This window comes from Macaca thibetana, chromosome Y, assembly GCF_024542745.1.
Source record: "Macaca thibetana thibetana isolate TM-01 chromosome Y, ASM2454274v1, whole genome shotgun sequence".
Classification (NCBI taxonomy): domain Eukaryota; kingdom Metazoa; phylum Chordata; class Mammalia; order Primates; family Cercopithecidae; genus Macaca; species Macaca thibetana.
The window spans coordinates 5,203,438-5,216,388 of record NC_065599.1 but is presented as its reverse complement, the minus strand read 5'-3'; the positions used below and the strand labels follow the sequence as shown (position 1 = coordinate 5,216,388).

Here is a 12,951-nt window from a genome sequence, read left to right as displayed (position 1 = left end):
TAGGAGCGTATTATGCTTGTGTCAACTTTTGCATACCTTTGAAAATAATTTTTAAAATGGACATGGACTTTCTATCTCCAATTAAGTGAAATATTTGCCGTTTGTTTTTTAAATGAAATTCCCTGTTAAAATTCAACAGATTTTTTCTCCCCTACCTAACTTTATTTGAAATATATAGATCTTTGTTTTACACAAAACTTTTGGCATTTATTAGTTTGCTTATTTATTACTTATTAAGTTTACTCCTAGGAGTTTACATAAAATAATTTCACACAGCCAATATTCCTGGTAAGAAGAAACCAACTGAATAAGGGCAAAGGTTTCTTTGTAGTTCTTGGTTTGTTTGGTTTAAAATGCCTAAATAATTTTTAATTGTGGTTAAAAAAAAAAAGATAGTCATGAATTTACCATCGTAATTATTTTTAACTGTACAGTCCATTAGTGTTAACTACATTTACATTGTTGTGTGGCAGATTTTCAGAATGCCTTCATCTTGTAAAACTGGAACTCTGCCTATTAAACAACTCTGCCACTTCCTCCTCCCCACAGCCCGTAACAACCACCATCCCACTCTTTGCTTCTGTGAATTGACTTCGAGTTTGTTTTAATAAGTGGAAATCATAGTGATTGTCTTTTTTCGATTAGTTTACTTTGCACTGCATAGTGTCCTCAAGGTTCATCATCCATGTTGTGGCATGTGACAGTATTTCCTTCCTCTTTCTGAGGCAGAATAATACTCAATTGTGTGTATACCACATTATCTTTATCCATTCCTCTGGATGGGCATTTCGGTTACCACCACCTCTTGACTATTGTTGAGTAATGTTGCTGCAGACACAGCTGTGCAGGTAACTCTCCCAGATCCTGTTGGATGTTTTTATGTGTACACTCAGAAGTGGGATTGCTGGATCATATGTGGAAATTTTATAATTTTTGAGTAATTTTTGTGCTTTTCATAGCAGCCCCACTGTTTTACATTCTCATCAACTGTGCACAAGAGTTTCAGTTTCTCCATATTCCTGCCCAAACTTTACTGTTGTTTGCTTTTTGTATATTTTCTTTTTATTTCTCTCTTGACAACCCTGATAGGCATTGAAATCATATCTCATTAGTTGTTGTTGTTTTAAATTTGGATTTCTGTGATGAGTTGAGATGTTGAATATCTTTTTGTGTGCTTGTATGTCTTCAGAGAAAGGTGTCAGTCAAGTCCTTTGCCCAGTATTTAGTCAGGTTGTTTCTTGGTACTATTGCGTTGTGGGAGTTCTTTAGATGTTATCAGATTTAAAATTTGCGGATATTTTCTTCCATTCCTTAGGTTGTCTTTTCACCCTTACTGGTTGTTTCCTTTGATTGGCAGGCATTTTTCAGTTTGTCTATTTTCGCTTTTGGTGTCATACCCAAGAAATCATGTCTCTAATTTCAAGAAGCTTGTGGTCCTCTGTTTTTGGCTGTGGATCTTTACAGTTTGAGGCCTTATGTTTAATCCATTTAATGCTGAATTTTTGTATGGTGTAAGGTAAAGTCTTCCCCATGTTATTATTTTATATGGAGACCTAGTTTTACCACCACCATTTGTTGAAGCAACTATACTTTCTCCATTGAGAGTTCTGGGCACCCTTGTTAAAGATCATTTGGCCATATACCCTTAGGTTTATTTCTGGACTCTGTTTTCCTCCTTCTGTTGTTTTTTATGCTAATACCACACTGTTGGATTACTGTCATTTTGTATTGTGTGTCAAATCAGAAAGTGTGAGTTATCCAACTTCGTGTCTTCCTTCCTTCCTCCCTCCCTCCCTTCCTTCCCTGCCTCCCTCCTCCTCTTTCTTCCCTTCCCCCCTTCTGCCTTTCCTCCCTTCCTTTATTCCTTTCTTTCTTCTTTTTTGACACACAGTATTGCTGTGTCTCCCAGTCTGGAGTGCAGTGGCACAATCTAGGCTCACCGCAACCTCTGCCTCCTGGGTTCAAGCTGTTCTCTTGACTCAGCTTCCCAAGTAGCTCAGAATACAGGCGCCAGCCACTATGCCTGGCTAATTTTTGTATTTTCAGTAGAGATGAGGTTTCAACATGTTGGCCAGGCTGGTCTCAAACTCCTGACCTCAGGTGATCTGCCCGTCTTGGCCCCCAGAGTGCTGGGATTACAGTCATGGACCACCATGCCTGGCCTGTCTTTATTTTTCAAAATTGTTTTGGCTATCTCTGGTGGTCAGAGGGTTGAGGGTGTGTGTCCCTTGAGATTCCATGTGAATTTTACAGCTGATTTTTTTTTTTTTTTTTGGTCAAAAAGAAGAAAAAATTGCTATTGGTATTTTGATGGGGATTGCAATGAAACTATCTGTAGGTTGCTTTGAGTTATATGGACATTTGCAGTTTTCATTGTATAGCTATCCCTTAGTACCCATTGGGACCTGGTTCTTCTTTCCACTTGGGGTGTCTTTTATTTATAAACTTTTTCTTGCCTAATAGCCCTGGGCAGGACTTCTGGTACTGTGTTGAACAGAGGTAGTGATAGAGTGGGCATCCTTGCCATGTTCCTAATCCTAAAGGAAAGGCTTTCATTCCTTCACCCATGTGTATACTGTTAGTTGTGGACTTTTTATATTATATATGACCTTTATTATGTTTTGGCCACATCCTCCTGTTCCTAATTTGTTGAGTGTTTTTATTAATGAAGGTTGTTGAATCATGCCGAATGCAGTTTCTGCATCAGTGGAGATGACTGCCTGGTTTTTGTCGTTCATTCTGTTAAGGTAACATTGATTTTGTATCTTTCATTATTCTTTGCATTCCAGGAGTAAATCATCGTTGATTGTGGTGTATAATCCTTTTAATGTGCTGTCAAATTTGATTGCCAGCATTTTGGTCAGGATTTTTGCATCGTACTTACTAGAGATAGTGGCATGTAGTTTTCATTCCTAGTGATGTCCTTGACTGTGTTTCATATCTGGGTAATTCTGGCCTCACAGAATGAGCTTCAAAGTGTTCCCTCCTCTCCAGCCTTTTCTAGAGGATTGGTAGTAATTATTCTTTTAATGTTCTTACGTCCTGGGCTTTTATTTCTTGCGAACTTTTTTGTTACTGATTCAAATTTCAGGTCTAGTTAGATCTGTTAATTTTTTTTTTATTATAATTATTATTTCTTCACAAGTCAGTCTTGGTTCATTTTATGTTTTTAGGAATTTTTCAATTTTTTCTCGGTTCTTCATTTTGTTGTTGTATACTTGTTCATAGTATTCTCATGGTGCTTTTATTTCTATGGCGTTGGTTATATCTCCTCTTTCATTTCTGATTTTAATTTTTTTGAATCTTCTTTTTCTTAATCTGGCTAAAGTTTTGTCAGAATTTTTGTTTCGTTTTGTTTTGTTTTTAGAGATAGGGTCTCACTCTGTTATCCAGGCTGGAGTGCAGTTGTTCGATCACTAGTTATGGTAGCCTCAACTTCCCTAGGCTTAGATGATTCTCCCTGCCTCTGTCCCGAGTAGCCGGGACTGTAGGCACACACCCACCACACCTGGCTAATTTTTGTGTTATTATCATAGAAATGGGGTTTTGCCATGTTGTTTACGCTGGTCTCGAACTCCTGGTCTCAAGTGATCAACCTGCTTCTGCCTTCCAAAGTACTGGCATTACAGGTAGGAGTTACCACACCCAGCCTAGGTTTTGTCCCTTTTGTTAATTTCTTTTTTAAAAAAATCAACCCTTAGTTTTTTTTCTGTTTTTTTTTTTTTTTCTCTTATGTCTGCTCCAATCTTTATTTAATTTCCTTCCTTCTGCTTACCTTGGATTTATTCTGCTCTTCTTCTAGTTTCTTGTGATTTAGTTAGGTTTTAATTTGAGGTCTTTTGTAACATAAATATTTTTGAGCTGTCTTGTCTTGTGTGACAGTTTTTGACTTAGTCTATTTTGTCTGAACCAAATTTGGTCAGCTCTGCTTTCTTTTGGTTACCATTTGCCTGGAACATCAGCTTTAGTCTTACACTTTCAGCCTATGTGTGTCATTAAATCTAAAACTAGTCTTTTTTAGTAGCATATTGTTGTACTTTGATTGGTTGGTTGGATTTATTCATTTAGCTAGTCTGTGTCCTTAGATTAGGGTGGGGAGTTAATCTATTTACAGTCAATAACTACTGTTAAGGAAAGCATCAGTATAGCTCTGTTGCTATTTTCGGTATGTTCTGTAGATATTTTGTCCCTTTTTTTTTCTCCCTTATTACCTGCCTTTTGTGTTTTGCTGCTTTCTTTTTTCGTATTGACAAAAAATAAAAGAATACTTTGAATCCTTTCTAATTTTATTGTATGTGTCCTTCATTGGTTATTTTCTTTGTGGTTACCAAGGGAATTATATAAATTATCTTAAATTGAAAACAGTCTGTTTTCAGCTGTTAAGCTGTATGTCCATATCCTCTCAGACCAACTTTGTTATTGATGCCACACATTAATGTTTTTCTATTGTGTACCCATTTACATTGGTTTATGGTTGTTTTTATGCTTTCGTGTTTTAAATATTATACCAGACTTAAAAGTGATTTATATACCATTATGATCCAGGATTCTCTGTTTTTCTGTATGTTTACCTTTACTAGAGATCTTTATATTTTCATACTGTTTTGTGTCTAATGTCCTTTTGTTGCCACTTCAAGGATTCCCTTTAGCATTTCTTCTAGGGCAAGCCTAGTGGCTTTTGTTTATCTGGGAAGGTCTTATTTTCTTTAATTTTGAAGGACACCTTTGCTGGATTGGTATTCTTGTGAGGACTGAACTCTGATTTTTGTCTTGCCTAAATTCCTGTCTAAGGGGACTGGGGAATCATGCCCTACAAATGGGCATGACTTATCATCAGATGGGTTTTATTTAACCCTATATATCATGACTTACTTTCCATCGTGACACTGGCATAACATTTTGAGACAATGGAGAAAGTTAAAAAATTTTACCTCAAATCATGTTTCTTTGCCATATTTTGAAATGGCCTTACAAAGCTGTTCTTGTGAGGGGAAAATCTGCAGTAAAGAGTCTCCTTTAGCTAGATCTTTTTTCTTCTAAATCCTTCCAGCCCTAAAGAGATGAACTAAAATCTGTATCGGAAACATTTTTCATGTCTGTCTCCAAGGGCAGCCATTATAAGACTCCTTCAGCTTTGATCTCCACCATCTTTTATCTTAACTAAAATATTCCCTTTCTGTCAATCCCAGGTCTTTAGGCAAACTCATCTTAGGCAAACCAGTTGTCAACCAGAGAATGCTGAAGTTCACCAGTAGCCTGGACCACCCCCTAGGACCACCCCACTTTGAGTTGTCCTGCCTTTTGGACCAAACCAGTGTATTTCTTAAATGTGTTTGATGTCTCATGCCCTTCTAAAATGTATAAAACCAAGCTGTGTCCCGACTACCTTGGGCACATATACTCAGGACCTCCTAAAAGCTGTCTCATGGACCATGATCACACATATTTGGCTCAGAATAAATCTCTTCAAATATTTTACAGAGTTAAATTCTTTTCATTGACACTTGGGTGACAATTTGTTCCTTTGCACACTTTGAGTATGTCATCCCACTGTCTTCTGGATGGCAGAGTTATCAGAGATTATCAGAAAACTGCTTATCTAGTAGGAGTTCCCTTGCACATGATGAGTCACTTTTTACCTGCTGCTTCCCAGATTCTTTCTCCGTGACTCTGGGCAGTTTGATTATATTGTCTCTTGATGTGTGTCTCTTTGGGCTTATCCTAGTTGGAGTTCAGCTTCTTGAATTTGTATGTCCATCTTCTTTGTTCTTTCTTACAACTGGGGAGTTTGGGCCTTTTTCTTTATTTTTTTGAGATGGAGTCTTGCTCTGTCACCCAGGCTGGAGTTCAGTGGCGCGATCTCAGCTCACTTCAAATTCCGCCTCCCGGGTTCATGCCATTCTTCTGCTTCAGCCTCCTGAGTAGCTGGGACTACAGGCGCCCGCCACCATGCCCGGTGAATTTTTTGTCTTTTACATAGAGACGGTGTTTCACCATGTTAGCCAGGATGGTCTCGATCTCCTGACCTTGTGATCTGCCCACCTAGCCTCCCAAAGTGCTGGGATTACAGGCGTGTGCCACCACGCCTGGGCCATTATGTTTTTTCTGGTAGTCCTTCTGCCCTTCCCCCTCTTTCTCCCAAATCACCTTCTCATATTCTGTTTCTGTCTCTGGTTCTTCTATGACTCCTGTAATTTGTGTATTGTTCCTCTTGATGGTGTCTCATACTCCCTTCTTTAGGCCCACCTTTCTTTGTTATTTTTTTTTCCTTTTTGCTCCTCTAGCTTGTTAACTTCAATAGCCTGTCTTCAGGTTTGCACACTTGTTTGGAACCTGTGAATTTTTCAATTCATTTTAATGGTTTTCAGCTCTAGTTTGATTATTTGTTGTGGGTTTCCTTCACTTTTTTGGTAACTCTCATGTTTATGTGTTGTTTTTCTGATTTTGTCTGCCTGTCTGTGCTCGCTTAGTTTGATGTGCATCTTTAAGATGGTTAGTTTGAATTCCTTGTGGGTAACTCATAGATCATCATTTGTTTAGGCTCATTTTTCTAGAGAAACACAGCCACCTCCTCCAGTCTCTACCAGGTGTCTTCATTCAGGAACGATGACTTTCATCAGTCAACCAGGCCAGAGGTTCTGGAGATCTCTCAGCTCGGGATTTGTGTGTGCACTTTCCTAGCTGTACTTCTCTGCAGCCCCTAACTTCTTTCATTCCCTGATGATTGTCTGTGGTAGTACAGCCTGTCTGGTGCTGTAACAACTGTCCTGACCTCCCAAAACTCACAGGTCTTTGTTTTTTTTGTTGTTGTTGTTGTTTTTGAGACAGTCTTGCTTTGTCACCCAAGCTGGAGTGTAGTGGCATAATCTCAACTGCAACCTCCACCTTTTGGGTTCAAGCATTCTCCTGCCTCAGACTGCTTAGTAGCTGGGATTCCAGGCATGTACCAACATGCCTAGCTAGTTTTTTCTATTTTTAGTAGAGACAGGGTTTCACCATATTGACCAGGCTGGTCTCTAACTCCTGGCCTTAAGTGATCTGTCCACCACAGCCTCCCAAAGTGCTAGGATTATAGGCCCAAGCCACCACACCCTACCTGCATGCCTTGTCTTCTTTCTCTGAGTCTCTCGAGCCTGGGTGTCCAAACTACCTTCCTTGTCAGTACTAACTTACATAAGACAGAAAGCAGTTTTTCAGGTGGCTTTTGATCCCTTGAAAGGCCAGAACGTCCATCCATCGTTGACATTTCTCTTTCCTTCCTGTGGGAGAAGCCAGGATTTTGGATTTTTTTCTCACAAATGTGTTATGCGGTGCTGGGGAAGTGGAGTGTCTTGTGCAGGTAAAAAGCCACAAATGTTTCTATTGGGTTATTGCTTCTTTTCTTGGCTTTGTGCTGGCCTGGGGTCCTGCAGCTTCTTAACTGATTTGTGGAGTATTCACCAGTGCAGTTTAGTTGCATATGTTGTTTTGAAGTCTGTATGTCCAGTAGGGAGGGAGAGCCTGGGGCCTCCTCTTGTGCCATTTTACTGATGTCTGCTATGTTATTATTTTTTAATGTTTTAGTTTTTATTTATGTTTCCTTGGTGGTTTTGAAATAAAGCCACATCTGTTTCTGTTATTTTTAAGTGGTTGTGCTTGTGATTACAGTGTGCATATTGAAATCATCAAAGCTCAGGATTAACTACCTTCTTTATTCTCCTCTGTGATAGTGGCAGGATGTGGGTGGGAATATCCTGTTTCTGTTTTTACTGTTCTTGAGATTTTTGACGGATTTCATGCATCTGGGTTGGCATCATTCTAGAAAATTGTGTTTTCACATACTGTTTTGTCCCTAACCTCTCACCTTGGTTTTCTGAACTTGCATTTAACTTGTATTAGAACTTCTCACAGTAGACCCAGTCATCCAGTCTTCTCTGTTTTTCATCCTTTGTCTTTCCATGGTACATCATGAGCATTTCCTCCCAGCACCTTCTGTTTTTCTGATTCTCTCTGCAACCAATTGTGGGCATGTTTCTTTAAACCTGTTCCTTTCCATTCTTAATTTTGGTCACTAAATTTTTCATTATTTGATTTTCAGATCCAGTAGGTCACTCTGCAAAGGTGGGCTTCTTGTTGCTGATTTACATTAGTTTATTCTGTTTTGTTTTGCTTGTGTCCTTGTAGACTCTTTCAAGGCATTTCCAAGTTCTGCATTTGGTTTGATGCTATGGTGATGATGGTGGTTCTTTATCATGGTGTCTTAGTTTCTTCCATGCTATACACTATATGTAAAGTATTGTTAGTAAGAACAATATGAGGTCAATTTTTTTTATTTTTTTTTTTTTTTTTAAGACAGAGTCTCGCTGTGTTTGGAGTGCAGTGGTGCAACCTTGGCACACTGCAGCCTCTGCCTCTGGGGTTCAAGTGATTCTCCTGCCTCAGCCTTCCAAGAGGCTGGGAGCAGTTGCCCACCACCACATGCAGCCAATTTTTGTATTTTTAGTAGAGATTGGGTTTCACCATGTTGGCCAAACTGGTATTGAACTCCTGTCCTCATGTGAACTGCCACCTCAACCCACCAGAGTGCTGGGATTACAAACATGACCACCTGGCTAAATTCTGTATTTTGTTAGGAAGACAGGGTTGTTTTTGGGCTCATGTGTTTGTGAGGGTTCTGCCTTGAGGGTCTCCGGTTAGAGCTTTCACTTGGAGACTGAACCCAGCGCTTTGATTTCTATTCCACTGTCGTTGTGAGGCCATCAGAAAGAAGGCAGAGTCTCACAACAAAAGTCAACAGTAGTTTCCACTTAATCTGTTTTCCTGAGGGTTGTCTAATAGATATAAAGAATAGATCTGACACATTCAAGAGTGACAGTGATTCTTGTGAAAGGTCTTAGCTTTCATCTTACATATACTAAAGTGCCCTGGTGAGTACTTTCCTAAATGTCAGGGGCTTTTTATTGGAACTTAACACACCTTGAAAGAGTCAGTGTTTTCATCAGTTTATACCCTTTCTTCACTTCTAGAAGCAGTGGCAAGCAAGTGAAGGGAAGGAACTATTATTAACAATTTGAATCTTATGATGAGTAACTTAGTTCTGTTTCTTCCCTGTGCATCCTAAGTCCATAGTGTTCCCACATAAGGACTCTGGAAAATAAACTGAAATACCTTTGTGGACCTTATTATTGACATAAGCAGTCCGAGGCATTTCTGCTGCTCTTTCCCAAGTACTGAGTTTCTTTTACAGGAGTCTCTGCAATTGGGTCTTTTGAACAAAACACCCAAGCTTTCGTTGGCATTTCATCTCACCTCTTTTTCAGGTGCCATCTTCTGCTTATCAGATAGAACAAACCTTGCATTTTGTTACTGACCAGGTGTTTTTGTCCAGATCTTCCTAAACTCTGCACTAAAGCATAGTGTACAAAAATTTTTTGTAGCTGAAGATGTTGGGTGCTGCTCGTTTAACTGTCTTCTCAGTGGCTGCCACAAGAACCCTAAAGAACTGGCCGAGTATACTGACCTAAGAAACAAAATCTTGGGCTGTTAATGTGATTTTTTTTATCTTTCTGGTAGGAGTGTGTGGGTGCTTTCTTGTGACTTACCTGCACATTATTGGGTATCCATACCATCTGGAATAAATGCAATACCAGCACTTACAAAAAATTACTTTCAAATCACTTCTCTGACTCTCAGTACACTTGCTAATGCTGAGGCAAAACCTTTGGTCCTTTTAATTCCTGTGACTTCTCACTGTACCCAAACACATATTTCCCACTGGCCCTGGATTTCTGTTAAAAATCTGCATTTTGGATCAGCAAACATCTTTGTGGTAGGGAGGGTCAAACTACAGAAATTTCTTTGTTCATTGTCAAATTGAGCAATTTTCACCCGAAACATAATTTTAATTTTCTTTTATCCCAGAACCTCATCTTTAAGACCCTCAGGCTGAGTTGGTTTCTTCTTTTCCCGTCAGGTTTTGAGAGCTCAGTAAGTGTTTTTCCCCTTGATTCATAGATTATAATTTCAAACTTACCCTGGAGTTTTTTAGGCTAGGTTACTAGTTTGTGTTTTGTTTTGTTGACATTAAGACAGGGCTGCATTCTCTGATTTTGGTGTGTCTTCTGTTTTTTTTCTTTTCTTTTTCTTTTTTTAATGTGTCTTCACATAAAAAAGTGGACTCATGGCTGAGTCTTTATTAGCAATGGTTTGAGGGAAACTTTTTCTTAAAACATGCTTATTCTGTGATAAATAAAACTTCCTTGACATGGTGGCCTGTGCCCTGTATAGGATGCGTATATTAGGTGGTTATGTCCCACAAAAATAAGTCCAGATATCTGAAATGAACGTTATTGTTCCAGGGACCCCGTGACAGCCATCAGAACATTGGAAGTTTCCCCCTCTATGGATTGGATTAACTAGCAGTCAGTTAAAGGCCTTTCACTATTGTCTAGTGTCTTTCTGATTAGCCTGAATTTCTCCAGTTCTCCCTACCTCTCAGTCATTCTTCCTTTCTTCCCACCCACCTAGTACTCTTCCGTGCCATCTTTTCTCCCGCCCCCCCCAAAATGATTATTTATTTAACCTTTGAAGAATTATTGTTGGACAAACAATGCAGGGAAAGCTTGTTGTTGGAAAAATCCTTAGGGGCTTGCCTTAAAATGCTGACTGCAATCTGCTTCACAAAAAGCATGTTCATAGTGATAAGAGTTCTTGAAATTATGATTTTGGAATGATCCTTCATTTTTTTGTCCCGGTGAGCCCATCTGTTAATTGGTTTTAAAGGCAGCAGGCCTCTATCTGGTTTTAAAATGACTGCTCATCTGTTTGTTTTTCTTTCCCTCTAGGCAATGTGTGTATGGTGATTGGTGGAGCTAACCTCGGTCGTGTTGGTGTGATCACAAACAGGGAAAGACATCCTGGTTCTTTCGATGTGGTGCATGTGAAGGATGCCAGTGGCAACAGCTTTGCCACAAGGATTTCCAACATTTTTGTCATTGGCAATGTAAGACTTCCACTATCTTTACTACTTTCTAAGAAGACTCACCCTAAAAAGCTTAAAGACCTGCAGTCACTACTGGTGCTTGTTTGTTCTTTTGTTTTTCTTTTGTTAAGGTGCACAGAGTGCAGCAAGCTCTGTATTTAGAGCCTCTGACCCAGAAAGAGTGTTAGTTAGATCTAGAGCCTTGCGCCTGCCTCTTGAGGAGGTCTGTGTGACTTGCCAGCACTGTCACACAACAAATTAAGTTAAACTCAGCCTTGTAACTTCTGCAGGGCTATACCAGTGGTATGTGCTGGGTTAAGGTCACTGTCTGCCAGCTGCCCTGAGACTACATCATATACCTCACCATTCAACATGGAGTTGATAATGAAGATTGATGTAAGGGACTATGAGTGAGTTGCTAATTTGAGAATAAGGACATTTACAAGCCACATACCACTTGTTAGTTTCCTTTACTCATTAAAGATGACCTTGCTCTGAGATATTTTAAGACCTTTTCAGTGAAGGAGCACCTCTGGAGTCACACAGTACCCTCACATGAAAGTCCATTACTGTATGACTTAAGCAAAGGGCAAGGGATTTAATCGAAAGCTTTTCATCAAGCAATTCAGCCTTGGGAGCGGCACCTTAACACTTGTACGCTGGCAGCCATTTGATACTTGAGAGACGATATGGTACGGAGGGAGGCCTACTGTTGCCTCTTTGGCTGTGCCACTTGGCAGGTCTATAGTTGGTCCATTTCTCTTCTCAGTACTGAATTATGACACCTCATTCTGTACTTTTGAAAGCAGGGAATCAGGGGAGTGAGTAGATGCATGTGAAAGCTCTGTAAAGCTGATGACAGGGAGCTGACAGTTCTGCACTTCAAAACTGAGAAGCTGAGGTTAATGGCCTTTTTTTTTTTTTTTCTCAGCACTGTGAGTGCCTCATAGAAAAAGGTGTTCATGAAAAGCTTCTTGACTGATTGCTTCACACAAAATAGAAGCAGGAAGACTTGTATTCAGCAGCTCAGCAGTGGGAAGTGGGAGGAACAGTGAGAGGCAGACAACTCTCAGGAAACACGTAGAGGGAAGTTTTTATTTTGTTGGGAATTTTGCTTGGTAGTGTTCTGTTAGGTGCCCCTTAATGTAAAGGAAGGTACAAGGCATACGTGTTTTGGTGAAGTGTTGGGTTTTGTTTTTTTTTTTCTTTTTTTTTTTTGTCTTTCCCTCCCGCTTTCTTTCGTCTCCTCCCTTTTCATCCCTTTCTGTACTTATTTTATCTCCTTCTCAATTGCAGGGTAATAAACCTTGGATTTCCCTGCCCAGGGGAAAGGGCATCCGACTTACTATTGCTGAAGAGAGAGACAAGAGACTGGCTGCCAAACAGAGCAGTGGCTAAGTTACAGTAGTGGCATATTTTTTCTCTTTGCACAAATAAACAGTGAATTCCTGTTTCCTAATGTGTGTGTGTGTGTGTGTGTGTGTGTGTGTGTGTTTTCCCCTTTGTGGATAATAGTAGGGTTTGAATTTTGGGCCTAGTTTTGGCACCATCTTAAGATCTCTAGGTACCACTTGTTCTTCCTCTGACCCTCCAGGAAATAAACCTTTTCGTTCCTTCCCTCATACGTGTTACTCACATCTTCTCTGGTCAGAATGATGGCAATAACATCACTAAATAAAGTGCAAAAAGCATGATACTTCTGGCTGCCTGAGGGAATGAACATTTGTTGAAATCATAGAAGAAAAATGTGTTTGTGTTAGTTAGGGAGTTTTAAAATAATTTTTCGTGCCTTACCATGGTTATGCTTTTTCTTTCCCCCCCGCTTCCCTCCTCCCCTCTTTTTTCACCTTATGGAATTTACCTCACAATTTTTTTGTTCCAAAGTCTGGCCTCTCTCTGCAAAAGGACTGTGTTCTTTTGTGCAAGCTTTGCAGAAGGTGTTAGTTTCCTTCCTCATTCACATTATTGGTAGAAATTCAGATCTCTATGGC

The 12,951-nt window shown here is 39.6% G+C and overlaps 1 protein-coding gene across 4 annotated transcripts in view; it reads left to right on the top strand.

The window, feature by feature from the left end:
* The window catches only part of LOC126947181 (40S ribosomal protein S4, Y), a 75,751-nt gene extending 63,204 nt beyond the window's left edge, over window positions 1-12,547 (top strand). For 2 of the 4 annotated variants that reach the window (XM_050777908.1, XM_050777909.1), the window contains exons 6-7: window positions 10,824-10,981; window positions 12,257-12,544. In XM_050777908.1, coding sequence (XP_050633865.1) covers window positions 10,824-10,981; window positions 12,257-12,358 — 260 coding nt within the window. In that variant the 3' untranslated portion in view covers window positions 12,359-12,544. Of the gene's footprint in view, window positions 1-10,823; window positions 10,982-12,256 lie in introns of all 4 variants that reach the window. The other 2 variants (XM_050777906.1, XM_050777907.1) reach the window with 2 other exon arrangements.
* The last annotated feature ends 404 nt before the right edge of the window (window positions 12,548-12,951 follow it).